General features: G+C 45.7%; 1 protein-coding gene across 4 annotated transcripts in view; it reads left to right on the top strand.

Moving 5' to 3' along the window:
• unc45b (unc-45 myosin chaperone B) overlaps window positions 1-18,888 on the top strand; it is a 136,805-nt gene extending 117,917 nt beyond the window's left edge. For 2 of the 4 annotated variants that reach the window (XM_070887163.1, XM_070887173.1), the window contains exons 17-20: window positions 6,089-6,204; window positions 14,649-14,766; window positions 15,843-15,998; window positions 18,259-18,888. In XM_070887163.1, the coding sequence (XP_070743264.1) occupies window positions 6,089-6,204; window positions 14,649-14,766; window positions 15,843-15,998; window positions 18,259-18,531 (663 nt within the window). In that variant the 3' untranslated portion in view covers window positions 18,532-18,888. Of the gene's footprint in view, window positions 1-6,088; window positions 6,209-7,802; window positions 8,669-14,648; window positions 14,767-15,842; window positions 15,999-18,258 lie in introns of those variants that run through there. The other 2 variants (XM_070887182.1, XM_070887191.1) reach the window with 2 other exon arrangements.
• The last annotated feature ends 2,828 nt before the right edge of the window (window positions 18,889-21,716 follow it).

Genomic DNA, 21,716 nt, shown 5'->3' with positions numbered 1-21,716 from the left:
GAGCTGGACAGGCTGCAGCGAGAAGGCATCATTGCACCAGTGGAATTCAACGAGTGGGCCAGTCTGATTGTTCCAGTACCTAAAGAGGATGGCACGGTCAGAATTTGTGGGGACTATAAAGTAACGATTAACCGTTTTTCACTACAGGACCAGAACCCGCTACCCAAGGCAGACAACCTATTTGCGACCCTGGCTGGAGGGAAGACGTTCACCAAGCTGGACCTGACCTCGGCCTACATGATGCAGGAGCTGGAGGAGTCTTTGAAAGGCCTCACCTGCATCAACACGCACAAAGGTCTGTTTATCTATAACAGATGCCCGTTTGGGATTCAGTCGGCTGTGGCAATCTTCCAACGGAACATGGAGAGCCTGCTAAAGTCGGTTCCTTGCACCATGGTTTTCCAGGACGACATACTGGTTACAGTTCGGGACACCATGGAGCACTTGAAGAATTTGGAAGAGGTTCTTAGTCGGTTGGATCACGTGGGTCTCAGGTTGAAACGCTCGAAGTGTGTTTTCCTGGTGCAGGACGTCGAGTTCTTGGGAAAAAGAATCGCAGCAGACGGCATCAGACCCACCGACACCAAGACGGAGGCCATCAAGAAAGCGCCGAGACCACAGAACGTGACGGAGCTGCAGTCGTTCCTGGGACTCCTTAACTACTTCGGTAATTTCCTACCTGGGTTAAGCACTCTGCTAGAAACCCTACATGCGCTACTGCGCAAGGGAGACGACTGGGTATGGGGTAATTCACAAGAGGTTCCCTTTAAGAAAGCCAGGAATCTGTTGTGTTCAAACAAACTGCTTGTCTTGTATAACCCTTGTAAATGACTAGTGTTAGCTTGCAATATGTCATCATACGAGGTCGGGTGTGTGTTACAACAGGCTAACAAATCAGAGATTTTGCAACCGGTTGCTTATGCATCCAGGAGTTTGTCCAAGGCCGAAAGGGCCTATGGCATGATTGAAAAAGAGGCTCTGGCGTGCGTTTACGGGGTAAAGAAAATGCACCAGTACTTATTTGGCCTCAAGTTTGAGTTTGAAACTGACCACAAACCGCTCATATCGCTGTTCTCTGAGAGCAAAGGGATTAACACCAATGCCTTTGCCCGCATCCAAAGATGGGCATTCACGCTGTCGGCGTACAACTATGTAATCCGCCACAGACCGGGCACAGAGAACTGCGCTGATGCTCTCAGCTGCGATTGCCCACCACCGGGATGGAAATGGAACAGCCTGTGGACTTGCTCATAGTAATGGATGTATTCGAAAATGAAAAGTCCCCTGTTACGGCCCGCCAGATCAGTACCTGGACCAGCCAGGATCCTTTACTGGCCTTGTTAACAAAACTGTCCACCATGGGAGCTGGTCCAGCGTCCCAGCGGAGATGCAGGAGGCAATTAAGCCGTTCCACAGGCGCAAAAACGAAATGTCCCTGCAGGCAGACTGTCTGATGTGGGGCAATCGCGTGGTCTTGCCCAAGAAAGGCAGAGATATGTTCATTTGTGAACTGCACAGCACCCACCCAGGCATTGTAATGATGAAAGCCATAGCCAGATCTCATGTGTGGTGACTCGGCATTGACTCAGATTTAGAGTCATGCGTGCGCCAGTGCAACACTTGCTTTCAGCTGAGCAGTGCACCCAGAGAGGCACCGCTAAGTTTGTGGTCGTGGCCCTCCAAACCATGGTCATGGATCCACGTGGACTATGCAGGCCCATTTCTAGGCAAAATGTTCTTGGTTGTCGTGGATGCTTACTCAAAATGGATTGAATGTGCAATAATGTCTGTAAGCACATCCACGGCTCTATTCAAAGCCTACGAGCCATGTTTGCCACGCACGGCCTGCCTGAGTCCTAGTCAGTGACAATGGGCCGTGTTTCACCAGTGCTGAATTCAAGGAATTCATGACCCGCAATGGGATCAAGCATGTCGCATCTGCCCCATTCAAACCGGCATCCAATGGCCAGGCAGAACGGGCAGTTCAGACCATCAAGCAAAGCTTGAAACGCGTGTCGGAAGGCTCTCTGCAGACCCAACTATCCCGAGCGCTGCTCAGCTACTGCACCAGACCCACTCACTCACCGGGGTTCCCCCAGCCGAGCTGCTCATGAAAAGGGTGCTCAAAACAAGGCTCTCTCTTGTCCACCCTGATCTCCATGATCATGTGGAGGGCAGGCTGCATCAACGAAGTGTGTACCATGACCGTGCAAATTTGTCACACAATATTGAGGTCAAGGAGCCTGTATTTTTACTCAATTATGGACATGGTCCCAAATGGCTCGCTGGCACGGTCATAGCCAAAGAGGGGAGTAGGGTGCTTCAGGTCAAATTGGCCAATGGATTAACGTGCAGAAAACATTTGGACCGAATCAAATTGTGGTTGACCAACAGCTACGAACAAACCGAAGAAGACACCACCAACTTTGACCCTCCAACACACACACAAGTGGCAACCGACATCACGGTTGACCACGAAGCCAAACTCACCATCCCCAGCAGCCCGGCAAAGCCGGCTGCCCAGCAGCCCAGTGAAGAACTAACCAACTCACCCACACCCGCATTTGTACCGAGACGATCGACAAGGGAGTGAAAAGCCCAAGATCGTCTCACTTTGTAAATAAGTGTATTATTGACTTTATGGGGAAGTGAAGTTATGTATTTAACCCCTTGCAACCTGTATTACACTATCACCAGAGGGCCTACCTGTTGGAGAACGGTATATAAACAGGCCATCCACGAGATACCTGCACTCTGGAATCTTATTAAAGGAGCTCAGGTCACACTTGCTCATTGTACACAGTACTCAGTTTCATCCTTTATTGTGAATGCATCATTCCCAACAGCACCAGCAAACACTCCCCCTAGGACATTGGTTCCGGTCCTGCCTCAGTGCAGACCGTCCGATTTGTACTGGTCCCACCTCCCCCAGAACCGGTTCCAATTTCCCAGGAATTTGGATCCCTCCCTCTGCACCATTCCTAAAGCCACATATTCACCTTAACTATCCTGCTATTCCTACTCTGACTAGCATGTGGCACTGGTAGCAATCCTGAGATGCAAAGAGACCTGGGTGTCATGGTACATCAGTCATTGAAGGTTGGCATGCAGGTGCAGCAGGCGGTTAAGAAAGCAAATGGCATGTTGGCCTTCATAGCAAGGGGATTTGAGTACAGGGGCAGGGAGGTGTTGCTACAGTTGTACAGGGCATTGGTGAGGCCACACCTGGAGTATTGTGTACAGTTTTGGTCTCCTAACCTGAGGAAGGACATTCTTGCTATTGAGGGAGTGCAGCGAAGGTTCACCAGACTGATTCCCGGGATGGCGGGACTGACCTATCAAGAAAGACTGGATCAACTGGGCTTGTATTCACTGGAGTTCAGAAGAATGAGAGGGGACCTCATAGAAACATATAAAATTCTGACGGGGTTAGACAGGTTAGATGCAGGAAGAATGTTCCCAATGTTGGGGAAGTCCAGAACCAGGGGTCACAGTCTAAGGATAAGGGGTAAGCCATTTAGGACCGAGATGCGGAGGAACTTCTTCACCCAGAGAGTGGTGAACCTGTGGAATTCTCTACCACAGAAAGTTGTTGAGGCCAATTCACTAAATATATTCAAAAAGGAGTTAGATGAGGTCCTTACTGCTAGGGGGATCAAGGGGTATGGCGAGAAAGCAGGAATGGGGTACTGAAGTTGAATGTTCAGCCATGAACTCATTGAATGGCGGTGCAGGCTAGAAGGGCCGAATGGCCTACTCCTGCACCTATTTTCTATGTTTCTATGTCTACTACCTTTGAGGTCCTACTTTTTAATTTAACTCCTACCTCCCTAAGTTCAGCTTGTAGGACTTCATCCCGTTTTTTGCCTATATCGTTGGTACCAATGTGCACCACGACAACTGGCTGTTCATCCTCCCCCTCCAGAATGCCCTGCAGCCGCTCCGAGACATCCTTGACCCTTGCACCAGGGAGGCAACATACCATCCTGGAGTCTTGATTGCGGCCGCAGAAATGCCTATCTATTCCCCTTACAATAGAATCCCCTACCACTATCGCTCTCCCACTCTTTTCCCTGCCCTCCTGTGCAGCAGAGCCACCCACGGTGCCATGAACTCGGCTGCTACTGCCCTCCCCTGATGAGCCATCTCCCCCAAGAGTATTCAAAACGGTATATCTGTTTTGGAGGGAGATGACCGCAGGAGACTCCTGCACGACCTTCCTTCCCCTGTTCTGCCTGATGGTCACCCATTCCCCATCAATTAAATAAATGCAGCATCCACCACTTGCACCATCCTCGCCTGTCCCAGGCAGCGGCTTATATCGGACGAATGGTGCTGACCATTTTCCATTGCCATTGGCGTCAATTACGTATTAAGTATTAAGCGGTCCGGCTATTTCAGGCAGTTCAAGCAGCTGTTTGCATCTGGTTAAAGTGCAGGTGAATCTGAGCAGACCGCTATCTCTCTCTCTCACTCCCCTGTTCGTTATTCTCAATCATTACTAGGGCGTTTAGACGGAGCGGGAAGTGCAGAGATGGAGGATGAAGATTCTCTGCCAACAGACAGTGATAGCTTGATTTAAAACATACACATTCAGAAATAGCAGTTTTAACCATTTGATTCTCTTAGAATAAACAAATCAGTAACTCTGAGCCTGCATAGAAAGATACAGTACTTAAGCCCCGCTATAGTAACCTGGAACTGCTCGAGCCATGTTAAACCGGCCATCACGAATAGCGGGCAAATTGCACTTGCACAAACCTGGCCGCTACAAAGGGTGTGGACTGTATTATCAAGACAATGGGCGCAATTTTACAATGGGAATAAGAGTGAGGCTATCAGTGCTCACCGTTATTACAGAGTAAATGAGACAGCAACTTCTGGCATCCGCACATGCGCTGTTAAACACGGAAATCAGGAAGTTGCTGTCCGAGTTACCCTGCTCCTCCACAAGCTTCATTCTACCCATATCTTGCCAAGAGACTCACCATTGAAACATGTGCATTTGCGATCATCATCATAGGCAGTCCCTCGAAACGAGGCTGACCTGCTTCCACGCCGAAAAGGAATGAGTTCATAGGTGTTTCAATGAAGAACCTAATATTCCAGGTCCCGAACTACATGTTGAAGGGATGTCTGTGCGTGGATTTTTTTAATGTGTGGTGGCCGATGCACCCCAGCCACCACACGGGCTTGACAGAGCTAGGTCTTGGTCCAGTGGCAAGGATTAACCAAGACGACTGGAGACCAGCTCTGCTGCATGGACCTAGTGCGCACACATATCACAGTGTGGGCTGGCTCGTGCTGCCCCTGGGCCCTCGCCTCATCTGGGCCCCAAACTCTTGCCTCTCTTGGGCCCCGATCACATCCCTCTACGAACTCCTTCGCCCCGACTTCTCCGCTCCTGCTGTACCTGCCCGCACTGCAATCAGCCGTCGTTCTCCTGCAGCAGCATGCGCTGCTCCCTGCAGTGGCATGCGGCCATACGCTGCTCCCTCTAATGGCCCCGGCCTGCTGATGGTCTTGCAGGCTGGGACCGCGCCGATTTACATGAAAGATACCCATTAAACTTGCCAATAAAAGTTAGGGCTTGTCCATTCCAGTATAAGTAAATCTTTAACAGTATGGTAAGTCTTAATTATTGCATTAGCTATTCTAACTGACACTTCCTGGTTCAGACTCTGCGCTGCTCATTAACAATTCTTCAATCGATTGGTTAAGTGAATACACAGTTCCCAGGTGCCCTGTAGAGGGCGCCATGCCTTTTGGATAGTTAGCTGAGAGCAACCGTGCAAAACCCTGTAGAATGCCTAAGGACAATTGCAAATATAATGAGTCATTCGTTCCAAAGTCTGGCACGATATGCCTAGAAAGGAGAACGCTATGAATAGGAGCCGTTCTGAGTAAATTATCTTGGCACATTAGCACAGTCCCAAATGTTTGCTTTGTTTCTTATGATATATGCAGGTATTTTAAAGATAACTGTGAAATTAGGTCATTTAAAAAATATTATTTAACCTTGTAAAAAAAAAAATTTGACTGTCAATTTGTTTCAGAAAAATGTATCTTTTTGGCGCTTTCCTTTCAGATCTATGAAGTGGTGAGACCACTCGTCAGCCTGTTGAACACAGAGCTAGATGGTCTACAAAACTATGAAGCCCTGATGAGTCTCACAAACCTTTCAGCAAAAAGTGAAAAACTAAGGCAAGTTCATTTTCTAAACAATTAAGCAAATCAGCGTTTTGCTGATTGCTCTTTTAAAATCTTTTCTGGAAGTGCGTGTGTGTATGTATCTGGGTATCATAGGATCTTACAGCACAGAAGGAAGCTGTTTGAAAGAGCTATTCAATTAGTCACACTCCCCTGCTCTTTCCCCATAGCCCTGCAATGTTTTTTTTCAAGTATTTATCCGATTCCCTTTTGAAAGTTACTATTGATTCTGCTTCCATCACCCTTTTAGGCAGTGCGTTCCAGATCATAACAACACGCTGCATTAAAAAAAAATTCTCCTCATCTCCCCTCTTTTTCTTCTGCCAATTACCTTAAATCTGTGTCCTTTGGTTATTGACCTACCCGCCAATGGAAACAGTTTCTCCTTATGTACTGTATTAAAACCCTTCCTAATTTTTCTCCCCTTAACCTTCTCTGCTCTTAGGAGAACAATTCCAGCTTCTTTAATCTCTCCACATCACTGAAGACCCAATATGTGTATTTTCGATGCGAAGCTCCCAAATTCCCTCATGATCAATAGCCTGTGAAAACGCATTGTCTGTGTTTGCACATGAAAAATTGCCACTTAGGCAAGGTACTAAAGGACTGTTGAAGCCTGTGCAGCCAGATTCAAGGGAAGACAATTGGAAAACAAATAGAACTGCTAAGGTCCATATAAATTATTTAGATTCTACAGCACTAAAACTTGAGTATTTATGGAGCCACTTTGGTGATCTAGTCAGAACTGAATTCCTCCTATTTTCCTAGATTGATGAGTGCTGATGCACCTGCAACAGTTCAGTATTTAAATTCTTATCCTCCTGTTCAAATCCCTTCATGGCCTCGTATCTCCCTATCTCTGTAACCTCCTCCAGCCCTAAAACTCGCCTCTGAGTCAGAAGGTTGTGGGTTCAAGTACCACTTCAGGGATTTGTGCACAAAAACCCAGGCAGACACTCTCCAGTGCAGTACTGAGGGAGTGCTGCACTGTCAGAAGTGCTGTCTTTCGGATGAGATGTTAAACCAAGGCCCCGTTTGCTTTCTCAGATGGACGTAAAAGATCACATGGCACTATTTTGAAGAGGAGTATGGGAGGTATCCCTGGTGTCCTGGCCAATATTTATCCCTCAATCAACATAACAATGTTTGTGGGAGTTTGCAGTGCGCAAATTGGCTGCCGCATTTCCCACAACAGTGACTACACTTCAGAAGTACTTCATTGGCTGTAAAGCACTTTGAGACCTCCGGTGGTCGTGAAAGGCTCTGTATAAATGCAAGTCTTTCTTTTCTTTCTTGCACATTCCCGATGTTCATCCGTCCACCATTGGTGGCCATGCCTTCAGTTGCCCAGGCCCTAGACCTCTCTGACTCTCCACTTCTCTCCCCTCCTTTAAGACGCTCCTTAAAACCAACCTCTGACCAATATGTGGCTTGGTGACAAATTTTTTTTGATAACGCTCATGTGAAGTGCCTTGGGACATTTTACTGTGTGAAAGGCACTATATAAATGAAAGTTGTGTTTGTTTTCCGCTCTTGTGTAGAACGAAACTCTGAAATTTGCAAACCTCGATCTGAATGTTAATCTTTCACAGGTTCCTGATTTGAAGCTCGAACATGCTATAATACTGGACTACTTAGTGTCACCTACTATGGAACATATTTAACCCTTTAAGGTCTAAAATGCCTTTATAGCTTTCAAAATGTAGACATATTTTCTTGTACATGAAATATCTCACCGGAATAATTCTAGTGCAGCTCCAGAAAAATATATCGAAGAAGATGCCCATTTTCAATGTTTTAACTTAAATATTACGAACAATTGATATACTTTTGATTTGGGGATTAAATTACACCCCGCCCCTTACATTTCTCAAAAGGTTCGTGTTATGTGTGTAAACCTGTAATTACCATGTCTAACCAACAGAGGGCGTTTCCCCTGGTATCCCAAGGGATCCCACAATCCCTTGGGAACACCTGTATATAAGGAGGCCTCACAGGCTGGAGAGGCACTCTGAGATCTGTAATAAAGGACTACGGTCACACTTACTTTGAGCTTGCAGTATCTAGTCTGACTCCTTATCCAAGACATAACAACTGGCGACGAGATACAGATGACGAACCCCAACGCAGCAATGCGGAGAACTGTGGGCACCCTGGAGAAATTTTCAGAGGGAGATGATTGGGAAACCTTCGTGGAGCGACTTGATCAATACTTCAAGGCCAACGAGCTGGAAGGAGAAGGGAATGCTGCCAAACGAAGGGCGATCCTTCTCACCATTTGCGGGGCACCAACGAATGGCCTCATGAAAAACCTGCTCGCTCCAACAAAACCCACAGAGAAGTCGTACAATGAGTTGTGCAAATTGGTCCAGGAGCATCTAAACCCGAAGGAAAGTGTTCTGATGGCGAGGTATCGGTTCTACACATACAAGAGGTCTGAAGGCCACGAAGTGGCGAGCTACGTCACCGAGCTAAGGCGCCTTGCAGGACATTGTGAATTTGAAGGATGCTTAGAGCATATGCTCAGTGTCTTCTTTGTACTTGGCATTGGCCATGAAGTAATACTTCGCAAACTTTTGACTAGAGACCCCAACCTTGAGTAAAGCCATAGCGACAGCCCAGGTGTTTATCTCCACCAGTGACAATACCAAACAAATTTCCCAGCATACTAGTGCTGCTGCAAGTACTGTGAACAAAGTAACGTTGTTTTCAAATCAAAATGTACATGGCAGGACTTACACGCCTGTAGCTGCACGTCCGCAGATGACTCAGAGTTCGCCATCAAGAGTGGTGAATACAAGGCAATTAACACCTTGTTGGCGCTGCGGGGGTGATCATCAATTCCATTCATGCCGCTTCAAAGGATACATTTGCAAGGGCTGTGGAACAATGGGACACCTTCAATGTATGTGCAGGTGAGCTGCAAACCCTGCTAATCCTACAAACCACCATGTTGCAGAGGAGGACAGATCCACGGTGGATCATGACGAACCAAAGCCTCAGACCGAGGTATATAGGATGCACGGATTTATCACAAAGTGTCCCCCGATAATGCTGAAGGTTGAATTAAATGGACTCCCGGTGTCCATGGAGTTGGACACGGGCGCAAGCCAGTCCATAATCAGTAAAAAGACTTTCGATAAGTTACAGTGCAACAACGCTTCAAGGCCAATCCTGACTCCCATTCGTACCAAACTCAGAATGTACACAAAGGAACTGATTCCTGTAATTGGCAGTGCTACCGTAAAGGTCTCCTGCAATGGAGCGGTGCACCATTTACCACTCTGGGTGGTACTGGGCGATGGCTCCACCCTGTTCAGCAGGAGCTGGCTGGGAAAGATACGCTGGAACTGGGATGACTTCCGAGCGCTTTCGTCCGTCAACGACACCCCAGGTCCTAAGTAAGTTCCCCTAGCTGTTTGAACTGGGCATCGGGAAGTTCCAAGGAGCAAAGTGCAGATCCATTTGATTCTGGGGGCGCGACCCATCCATCACAAGGCGAGAGTGGTACCTTACATGATGAGAGAGAGGGTGGAGATAGAGTTGGACAGGCTGCAACAAGAGGGCATCATTTCGCCGATCGAATTCAATGAGTGGGCCAGTCCGATTGTTCCAATCCTCAAGGGAGATGGCACCGTCAGAATCTGTGGTGATTACAAAGTAACAATCAATCATTTCTCACTGCAGGATCAATACCCGCTACTAAAGGCAAATGACCTATTTGCGACGCTGGCATGAGGGAAAACGTTCACGAAGCTGGACTTGATCTCGGCCTACATGACGCAGGAGCTGGAGGAATCTTCGAAAGGCCTCATCTGCATCAACACACACAAAACTCTTTTTTTTGTTCACAACAGATGCCCGTTTGGGATTCAATCGGCTGCGACGATATTCCAGAAGAACATGGAAAGCTGCATTTAATCTGACTCCTTATCAAAGACATAACAGTTAGTGTGTTACTAGATCTGCCCGTGAAACTGACAGCTGCACATGTTCGCTGACGGGGCTAAGTGGAGGTTAACTGACTGGAAGACTCCCGAGGTATGGAAAGTGGTCCACATTGTCCAGGGCCAAACCGTGGATGTTCATAACTAGGGGGGAAGTGCTGTGTGGCGGGGTCAGGTTGGTGGAGGATCTTTGTCTTACAGATGTTTAGGGTCAGGCCCATGCTTTCGGTATGCCTCGGTGACAATGTTGACGATGACTTGGAGTCTAGCCTCTGAATGTGCGCAGACGCAAGCGTCATCTGCGTACTGTAGTTCGACGACAGAGGATGGGACGGTCTTGGATCTAGCCTGGAGGCGACGAAGGTTGAACAGGTTCCCACTGATTCTATGGTTTAGTTCTACTCTAGCGAGGAGCTTATTGAGCATGAGGTGGAGCATTGCAGCGAGGAAGATCGAGAAGAGGTTGATGCGATGACGCAGCCCTGCTTGACCCCGGTCTGGACATGGTCCAGTGCGCCAGCGCAGCCTTCGGTCGCCTGAGGAAGAGAGTGTTCGAAGATCAGGCCCTCAAATCTGGCACCAAGCTTATGGTCTACAGGGCTGCAGTGATATCTGCCCTCCTGTATGGCTCAGAGACGTGGACCATATACAGGAAACACCTCAAATCGCTGGAGAAACACCACCAACGATGTCTCCGCAAGATCCTGCAAATCCCCTGAGAAGACAGACGCACCAACGTCAGTGTTCTCGATCAGGCCAACATCCCCAGTATCGAAGCACTGACCACACTCGACCAGCTCCGTTGGGCGGGCCACATTGTCTGTATGCCAGACACAAGACTCCCAAAGCAAGCGCTCTACTCCGAACTCCTACACGGCAAGCGAGCCCCAGGTGGGCAGATGAAACGTTTCAAGGACACCCTCAAAGCCTCCCTTGATAAAGTGCAACATCCCCACCGACACCTGGGAATCCCTGGCCAAAGACCGCCCTAAGTGGAGGAAGAGCGTCCGGGAGGGCGCTGAGCACCTCGAGTCTCGTCACCGAGAGCATACAGAAAGCAAGCGCAGGCAGCGGAAAGAGCGTGCAGCAAACCAGATTCCCCACCCACCCTTTCCTCCAACGACTATCTGTCCCACCTGTGACAGAGACTGTAATTCCCATATTGGACTGTTCAGTTACCAGAGAACTCACTCTTAGAGTGGAAGCAAGTCTTTCTCGATTTCGAGGGACTGCCTATGATGATGAACTGACTGGAAGATCAGTTTCAATTACATAGATTGTACAGCACAGAAACAGGCCATTTAGCCCATCTGTTCCATGCTGGTGTTTATGCTCCACACAAGTCTCCTCCCACCCGACTTCATCTCACCCTATCAGCATAATCTTCTATTCCTTTACCCCTCATGTGTTTATCTAGCTTCCCCTTAAATGCACCTATGCTATTTGACTTAACTACTCCATGTGGTAGTGAGTTCCACATTCTAACCACTCACTGAGTAAAAAGGTTTTGCCTGAATTCCTTATTGGATTTATTAGTGATTATCTTATAATTACAACCCCTAGTTTTGGATTCCCCCACAAGTGGAAAAATCTTCTCTACGTCTATCCTATCAAACCTGTTTATAATGTTAAAGACCTCTATCAGGTCAGCCACTCAGCCATCTCTTTTCTAGAGAAAAGAGCCCCAGCCTGTTCAGCCTATCCTGATAGGTATCACCTCTTAGTTCTGGTATCATTCTTGTAAATATTTTTGCCCCTTCCTCAGTGCCTCTATATTCTTTTTACAATATAGAGACCAGAATTGTGCACCGTTTCAATTCATGATTGGATTTTATTCAAACAATTAGTTAATGGAATGAAGCACAAAGAGGTTTTTAATATATAAATAAATAGGATTTTTAATGCAAAAAGAATAAAGCACCTTCAAAAACCAAGGAGGCAAAATTCCAATCAGAGGCTTCCTTTGGACGAAAGCCTCCGACCCGAAAAAATGTTACGAAAATACCTGGTGGTCACGGAGGCACCTACGATTGCAGTCGGAGGCCTTCATTCGCTGTGTGATGACTTCTCCATACGTACGGATATGCTGGAGTCACGTGGGCCTGGGCCACCAATCACAAGGTAGAAATCTCATTGATAAAAATGGGAACTCTGTGTGAGCTCCCATTACTATCAATGAGAAAACCCTCCTAAAACAAGAAACACAGCATAATAAATTTAAAAAAAAACCTCACATATTTAAAATTAAATGTAATTAAATGTTTTAGGTAAAAAAAAATATTTTTGGGAATTTTTTTAATGTATTTTAATAGGGTTAAAAATTAACTTACCTTAATGGACAGAGTTTTAAACATGAAAAAGAATGATTAAATTAAATTTTTATTTGTTTTAAAACTTTTACGCTGGTAAGCTATGTGCCTGCTTTTACCAGGCGTAAAAGTTTGAAGGAGATTCGCTGGGCATGAGTTGGGCAAATAGCCCAATCATTCCCGTGTGAATGTCGTTCTCCTGGGGATGCGAAGGATCTGGCAAGAGAAATCTTGACAGATCGGAAAAGCCGGTTTTCGGTGCATGCGCTTCGCACCCCGAAAATCAGCTTTTGCAAGGCCTCGCCGGGTCCGTACGCACTTCATATGGACCAGGCAAAGCTGGAATTTTCAGCTCATTATATATTTGCACTTAGTGAGATTGTCAAGAGAAGGCAATGATGAATGTGTAAGCCACAGAGTTTCGACACGTTAAGAGTATTTTCTGAGACATTGATTGACTTGTGTACAAGTAACATGATATTTGTTATTAATGGGTCAATTAGGGATATTGAGAGAAAAATAAGGTATGCTGCTGCAGAAAATTCCATTATAGTTGAGAGCAAACCGAAAGAAAATTAGAAAAGCAAAATACTGCCAATACTGGAAATCTGAAATAAAAACAGAAAATGCTGGAAATGCTCAGCAGGTCAGGCAGCATCAGTGGAGAGAGAAACAGATTTAACGTTTCAGGTCAACTACCTTTCTTTAAAACTGGAAGATGTAAGGGGTAGACTTTCGCCTTCATGTTCGGCGATTTTCTCAGCGGTACAGCTGTTTTTGGGAGAGAAACCGCCCGGCGAAAGTTTCCCCTTTACTTTTTAAATGGTACCGGCCACATCTCGAAACGCCCACCGGGAGCAAACTGCCGATGTGCACCGCCAAGAAAATCACCAAGCCATAAGTTTGGCCTCCGCGGAAGCCCGTCCAGATCACCGAGGGAACCGCCCTGTGAAAGCTGCTTAAACAGTGCGGTAGGTGATTACTCTGCAAAGAAAGGGAAGTTAAAGGTTCTTTATTTTTTTAAATTGTAAAACGGCAATTAACTGTAAAACTATCTTGGGAATGTTTTTTAACTTTTTTTTGGTGATTTTTTAAAAAAAGTTTTCCCCCCTCTCTCGGCCCAATTGCAGCCTCGGAGTAAATTTTAAAAAAAATTTTAAGAACCACTCGTTTCACCTAGTTTCGCCTTTAAACCACCGAGAATATTGGTGAAAGATCCATTTTCTCGCCGGGTAATATTTTTTAACTTAATTATGGAAATTCTCGCCAGCAATAGTTGCAGAATGTTAGCGGTTTTTCTGGACGGCAATCGGGCGTTGAGGGGCTCTAGGGAAAGTCTAGCCCTTAGAGATTTTAACAGGTTTTAAGCAAATACAGGGAAAAGGGGAGCAGGGATAGAACAAAAGGGATAGGATGGAGTGCAGGAGAGATTAAATGACAAATGGGATATGGTGCAAGGCAAAAGATAATGGGACAAGTAAAGAAACAAAAGATGGGTCCAGAGGAGGTGTATGTGGTTACAGCAGAATTGCAAGGGGAAAGTAAGCATGGCAAATCTGGCAAAGAGGAGAATGCTCCAGTGGCCTGGGAATGTGGCGGAGAATGGTGGGGAGACCCCAGATATGCAGACCACCCAACCATCTGTGTATCGATAGGGGATCCCCACCCCAATTGTATAACTGTTTGTATCTTTGTGCTTCTTTCTGTAGTCCAATTAATTATATTTCTCCTTTTATGCCATATTTTTGTGTCAGCCAAGGCTCAATGGCAACAGTCTCACCTCGGAGTCAGAATATTTGGGTTCAAGCCCCACTCAAAAGACTTGAGCACATAATCCCGGCTGACAGACCTAGTGCTGAAGGAGTGCCACACTGTCGGAGGTGGCATCTTTTGCATGAGATGTTAAACCCAGGCCTGGTAAAAGATCCCATGGCACAATTTCGAAGAAGAGCAGTGGAGCTCTCCCCGGTGTCCTGGGGCCAACATTTATCCGTCAACCAATATCTGGTCATTATCACATTGCTGTTTGTGGGAGCTTGCTGTGTATAAATTGGCTGCCACGTTTTCTATATTACAACAGTGACCACTCTTCAAAAGTTTTTCATTGGCTCTAAAGTGCTTTGGGACATCCTGAGGTTGTGAAAGGCGCTATATAAATGCAGTCTTCTCTTTCTATTTTTAGGCAAAAAATAATCAAGGAGAAGGCACTGCCTGAGATTGAATGTTATATGTTTGAGGAACATGACCAAATCCGACAAGCAGCCACTGAGTGTATGTGCAACATGATCATCTGCAAAGATGTAAGTGAAAATCAACAGAAACATTTAATATATTTTTATTAAAAATTTGGAAGAAGATGAATTATTATCTTTTTGAACTGTGAACAATTTTAGAAATAGAAGTATAAGGGAGAGAGGATGGACTTTAAACTCCCTTTGTCTGATGGAGACTCTTCAATAGGGGACTTAAAATCAAACTGGACCACTTATCACTCAGCCGCAAGGCAATGCAGTTTCCTCGTCCAACAATGGTCCAGATCTTGCTGGAGTGGGGAATCTCGCAGCGAGCCCTCTTAGTTAGACTTTTTCCCCGCACCCCTTAGCTTGAATTTTTTTTGCTGTGTAACTTGCTGGAAGTGCGAGCTGATAATGGTGCGGCGAGGGTAACGGGGCATCTGGGACCTCAGTGAACGATGGGACCAACAGTCCATCTCCTTAACTAATGGGAGTTAAGGACTGAGAAAGAAACAGAGTTACGATGGAGAAGGATATTGGGTGAATTAGAGTCAAATCAGGTATTGAACGAGAAATAAAGGCAGAGAAAGAAAGATTGGATTAAGGGAGAGAGAAAAGAGATAGAAAGGAAAAATAATTAAAAAAAAATAACATTTAACATTTATTACATTTCCTACAATTTACTACATGCAGGAATGAGACTCCACAGTTTAAATTGTTCCCTTTCTGGACCAGAGAGTTTGATTGGCATTGGATTAACAATTATCAAATCATTAAAAGTGTACTTGCACTGTTAATTACCATATGTAACTTTCTGCAACGAGCAATTAATGTGAAAATCCAGCATGTTGTAAATAACGGGGAGGTTCAGGGCAAGATGCCGTTTGTGTGAAGCAATCGACAGAGAGCTGTAAATCGAGCAGCTAGCTCTAGAGATTCACAACTCACGGCCTATCTCTTCATCCCCTGAACTCGCTGGACAGCTTGTGCATTAATAACAGCATGCATCGTTAACACACGTTATTGTTCCAGCGAGGCAATGCATATTATAAATAATGCACAACCAGGGAACTCGCTTACTTTTGACTAAAGTACTTCAGCAGCAGTTTTTCGAGCCTGAATTTTTTTTGTTTTTTGCTAAGGTTCAAGAACGATTTATGGCTGAAGGAAATGACAGAATGAAACTAGTGGTGCTCCTCTGTGGTGAAGATGACGTGAAGGTCCAGCGGGCGGCTGCAGGAGCCGTTGCCATGCTTACTGCTAGCCGCAAGGAGCTCTGCCACAAGATGACCACGGTGGTGAGTTGTCACTAATAGAAACACTGCACTATTAGCTCAGCCCTATAACTCAGAAGAAAAGAAAGACTTGCATTTCTATGGCACCTTTCAAAACCTCAGAACGTCCCAAAGCGCTTTACAGCCAATTAAGTACTTTTTGAAGTGTGGTCACTGTTGTAATGTAGGAAACATGGCAGCCAACTTGTGCACAGCAAGATCCCACAAACATCAATGTGATAATGACCAGCAGCGTTTGTGATGTTGGTAGAGGGATAAATGTTGGCCAGGACACTGGGGAGAACTCAGGGAGAGGGCAGGCATGGACTTGGTTTAATGTGTCATCTGAAAGACAGTGCAGCACTCCCTTAGTACGTAAATACGGATAATACGTAAACAGACTGAAAACCATTTCAGAGTTACAGAACGGAATTGGATATAAACGATCCTACGGCACTATTTCGAACAGGAGCAGGGGAGTTCTCCCCGGTGTCCTAATCCCACGAAAACAGTCAAAAATATTTTTTTTCAGCGAAATGCAGCGGAGCCTTGAAGGGCTGTTGTTGGGGCTGCTCAATGCCAAGTACCATTGGGCGGACTGCGCGGGGTACAAAGTTGCACCGGGGTCCTATTGGCATAGTTGGATCTCATTGGCACAGGCTAATTATTAGAGTTGCCAACTCTGGTTGGACGCATTCCTGGAGGTTTCATCACATGACTGGCTGCCTCCAACTGCCCCGCCCCCACACACTCGTCATTGGTCACCCTACATGTCCATCCTTGCAGTGCCTCGCCTTCTCATGGCCAATTGGAGAGTGAACAGACTCTTCGCCACCTGTCAGTCAAACATCCTTTTTTCCCCATGTTCAAGAATTTTATAACTAATAAACAGAAGTATTCAAAGACAATTTGAAATAAAGCACAATTTCTTTAATGGCCCCATGTTTCTTTCCTGGGGTTTACTTGCAACAGTGTCCTGGAGATTAATCTTTCATTCCTGGAGACTTCAGGCCAATTCGGAGGGTTGGCACCCTACTAATGAGGCTCCTGTCTGTTTACAGGGAGGGGGGGGGGGGTCACTTGGACGGCACATTTCAAAGCCCCCCAAAATGGTGGAGACCTGTACGTCGATGGGTACGTGGCAGTTAGTGGCGCCATTTCGATTGCACCACCATCCCATTGGTCAAGGTGGGTTGGGGGCGGGGGGTGGGGGCATAGAAAATTAGCCCCTTTTTTGTGTTCAAATCCTGAGATAGTGCTTGGACACACAAGAGGAAAATGTTCTTACCACTGAGCCAAGCTGACAGGTCAGGTATAGGTCAGCAGCCTCATGGATAAACTCATTGAGTTATCAATGCACAATGCAGTGAATGTTTTAAATAGTGTTCAACAAGAGGACTTGAAATGTTTTAAATAGTGTAGGACAGTGGATGAATCCCCTAGCCACTCGTGTATGTGCTATTAATAACCTACAGTACATTCCTACAGTGCTCATTATGTATAGAGAAATATTTTTGAGGGTGATTTATAACGTGATGGATTGCAAGAGGTCACTGAGCGGATGGAGAAAGGTCAGGAGGCACAAAACATGGTCAAAGAGCAGAGTATTAACTATTAATGGCCTGAAGGCAACTAGGCCTTGGCAATAAAGGCAGCCTTGTTAACATCACTCATAGCCCCAAAACATTTTTAGAGAAGATATAGATGGTGTAGTCTCCATCTTCGATTAGTACACTAGGGCAGAGAGACCTCTGTGACTTGCATTTATATAGTGTCTTTCACAACCTCAGGATGTCCCAAAGCCCTCCTCCAGCCCCTCCCCCACACCTCTCCCTCATTCCCATCCCTCCACATCCCCTCATCCCTCCCTCTTCCTCATCCCTCATAATCCCCTCCCTCCATCCCTCACCCAACCTCTCATCCTTCCCCATCCCTCCCCTCATCCCTCCTACTCACCCTCATCTCATCCCCATTCCTCCCCTCCCCTTATCCCCTCTCCCCTCATTCCTCCCTTCCCTTTTCTCCTCCACATCATCCTCCCCCCATCCCCATTAAAGCTGTTCTTTATTTACCGCAGCTCCATGCAATGATATAATCCACTCCTCAGCCAATCAGTGGGACTAGAACCTCTATTGGCCATATATGGCCATGCCTCCATTTTGTTTCTCCTGAATTCTCCCACAGTTCCAGCCACTATGGTCCTCACAGCAGTTTGCAGTGAATGGATTGGAGTGGGTTTTTGAAAGAAACTTGATCAGATTTTGTTTCCTCTCTTGGAACACAGACCATTCAGTGGCTGGAAATCCTGCAGCGACTCTGTCTCCACGACAACATGGAAGTTCAACACCGAGGCTTGGCCATTGCTTTGAACCTGATGGAGGCGGACAAGGAGATCGCCAAAAAGCTCATCGAGAGTGAATTGCTGGAAATTCTGACGGTCATTAGCAAGCTGAAAAATAATGTAAAACAGCAAGATATTATCAATGTGGCTCGAGAATGCCTGGTGAAAGCCATGGATTACTCTCTTATTAAGCCAACATCCTATCTTGGACAATGAAGAGAAGCTAGAGCAAAATACTTAGATTACTCAATTAGACCATGCTGTGGGTAATTGGCTATTTACTTAAAATCTGTATCACTATAGACACCAACTGTTTTTTTAAACAATAAATTTGCTCTTTTGATTTTGTTACATGAGCATTACAAATTATTTGCTAGATGTGTTTAAAATGGTTGTTGACTTCATTCTTGCAACAAACTGTTAACTGGAAAACAAGCATAAAAAATGAGTAAATGTGCTGTTTTTAGGAAAATAAAATTAATTTTATGTATGCATTTTTAGTGTCACACTTTGAGTGCCAATGACTGGAGCCTAAACCACCTCCTAGCAAGTAAAGAGGTTACTATTAAACAATGTGTTTGAATTTTTTTCATTTATTGGTATACTCTCATATATTTGCTCAGATTTTGAACAAAAATAACTACTTGCATTTATATAGCATCTTTAATGCAGTAAAATGTCCCAAGGCGCTTCACAGGAACAATTATCAATCAAGATTTGACACTGAGCCACACAAGAAGTTATTAGGACAGGTGATCAAAAGCTTGGCCAAAGAGGTAGGTTTTAAGGAGCATCTTAAAGGAGGAGAGAGAGACGAAGAGGTTTAGGGAGGGAAGTTCAGAGTTTAGGGCCTTGGCAGCTGAAGGCACGACACCAATGGTGAACCTGTTAAAATCAGGGATGCGCAAGAGGGCAGAATTTGAGGAGCGCAGATACCTCGGTGGGTTGTAAGGCTGGAAGAGTTTACAGAGATAGGGAGGGGCGAGGCCATGGCAGGGTGAAAGCAAGGATGAGGATTTTAAAATCGAGGTGTTACCGGACCAGGAGCCAATGTGGGTCAGCGAGTACAGGGGCGATGGGTGAACAGGACTTGGTGCAAGCTAGGGAGTAACTAACAAACCCCAGATTTAAAATACACATGCTTATTATGGAGATGGTATTAAAATAAGTTGCCAGACTGACTGCTAAAAAAAAACATCAATTCTCACTGCTGTTATATACAGTATAAATGAGAACACTGAAAGAAGGGCCATGAAAAACAAGGCCAAGACGTAGGAAACGAAAGTTAGCCATTCAGCCCCTCAGGTCAGTTCCGCCCTTCAATGAGATCATGGCTGAAAGCATCAATTACAGCGTGCGACAAGCTTCATAATATTAGAAATGTTTATGTTACTATTAAAACCTTGGACTTCTGGCCTTCATGTACTGCATAGTTTATGTGTAAGCTGTTTACTGACCATGTATATCTGCAATGTCCAATGATTTAGCCACTCACCACATTTGGCTAATTGAGAATCCAGATGAGGGTAATTGCATTTCTGATTAATAGAAACCAGCATTCAGCACATGACTTCAACCCTCATATTCACACGCTGTATGTGTGTGAACTTTAACCTCCTTGAGTGTTTGTTGTAAAGCAGAGTGTGCGAGTGTCTTTTCGATTGTTGTGAGGGCTTTACCATCATGGCTACTGAATGCTGGTAAATGTTTGTTCAGTAAATACACACGTGAAGTACTTTTACCTGTATTGTGTGTGAGGCGCTTTCTACTAAAATTAGTGTGTGTGGCTGATATGGTGTCGCCGTAGCCTCATCCATGTCTAGTCAGCAATTTCTAATGGACGACGCTGATATATATAGTAACGAGATGAAACCTTTGTTCTTCTCCCTGTACCCGATGCGTGGATCATTTCTTGCATTGCATACCAACACGCCAGTCAGTGCCAGCACACCAAGGTTACACCACGTAGGAGGTTGCAGTGACATTACATATTTATTAAAGAAGGCCAGAAAGACAGATATTTATTGTTATGTATGTAACCCTCGACAACCTGTATCCTTTATTTAAACTCCACAGTGTTGGTACAGCATGGGAGGCCTGCTTATATACTCTGCTTATATACCACCACCAGAGGACCTACCTGTTGGAGTCCCAAGGGATCCCAGCATCCCTTGGGAACAGAGTATATAAGCAGGCCTCCCATGCTGTACCAACACTGTGGAGTTTAAATAAAGGAGCTAAGATTACACTTACTCATTGTCGACAGTACTCAGTTGCATCACTTTAATATGAGCATATCAATTGACAATGAGATAATGAACAACCACGCGAAAATGCATAGAACTGTTGGTATCCTGGAGAAGTTCTCAGAAGGGGACAATTGGGAAGCCTTTCGCAAGTGACTCAACCAATACTTCGTGGCCAACGAGCTGGAAGGGGACGAGGCTGCCAAACGAAGGGTGATCCTCCTTATCATCTGTGGGGCAACAACCTATGGCCTCATGAAGAATCTTCCAGCTCCGGTGAAACCAACAACCAAATCCTATGAAGAACTGTGTACGCTGGTCCGGGAGCACCTAAATCTGAAGGAAAGCGTCTTGATCACAAGGTATCGATTCTACACGTGTCAACGATCTGAAGGCCAGGAAGTGGTGAGCTACGTCGCTGAACTAAGGCGACGTGCAGGACATTACGAATTCGATGGATTCCTTGAGCAAATGCTAAGAGACATTTCTGTACTTGGCATTGGCCATGAGGTTATCCTTTGCAAACTATTGATTGTTGAAACACTGAATCTGAGCAAAGCCATAACGATAGCCCAGGCATTTATGTCCACCAGCGATAACACCAAACAAATTTTGCAGCATAAAGAGGTTTTGGCTAGTACTGTACACAAAGTAATGTCATTTTCAGGCAGGAATGCAAATGGCAGAACGTACATATGACCCAGAGTCCGCCATCAATTGTTAATGGGAGGCAGTTAACACCTTGTTGGCGCTGCTGAGGTGATCATCGACCCCTTTAATGCCACTTCAAGCACTACGCGTGCAAAGGCTGTGAAACAATGGGACACCTCCAGAGAATATGGAGACGAGCTGCAAACCCCGCAAACCACCGCGTTGCAGAGGAAGATCGATCCATGGTGGATCAGGCTGAACTAGAAACTCGAACCGAGGAGGCAGAAGTGTACAGGGTACACACCTTCACCACAAAATGTCCACTGATCATGTAAAAGGTTGAACTGAACGGAAATCCAGTTTCCATGGAACTGGACACGAGTGCTGTTGTGTATGGAGAAAGAGTCAGACTGAACACTGTGAGCTCAAAGTAACGTGTGACCTTAGTCTTTTATTGCAGGTCTCAAGAGTGCCTCTCCAACCTGTGAAGCCTTCTTAAATACC

Source organism: Pristiophorus japonicus, chromosome 1 (assembly GCF_044704955.1).
Source record: "Pristiophorus japonicus isolate sPriJap1 chromosome 1, sPriJap1.hap1, whole genome shotgun sequence".
Lineage (NCBI taxonomy): Eukaryota > Metazoa > Chordata > Chondrichthyes > Pristiophoridae > Pristiophorus > Pristiophorus japonicus.
This window is presented reverse-complemented; position numbering and strand designations above follow the sequence as displayed.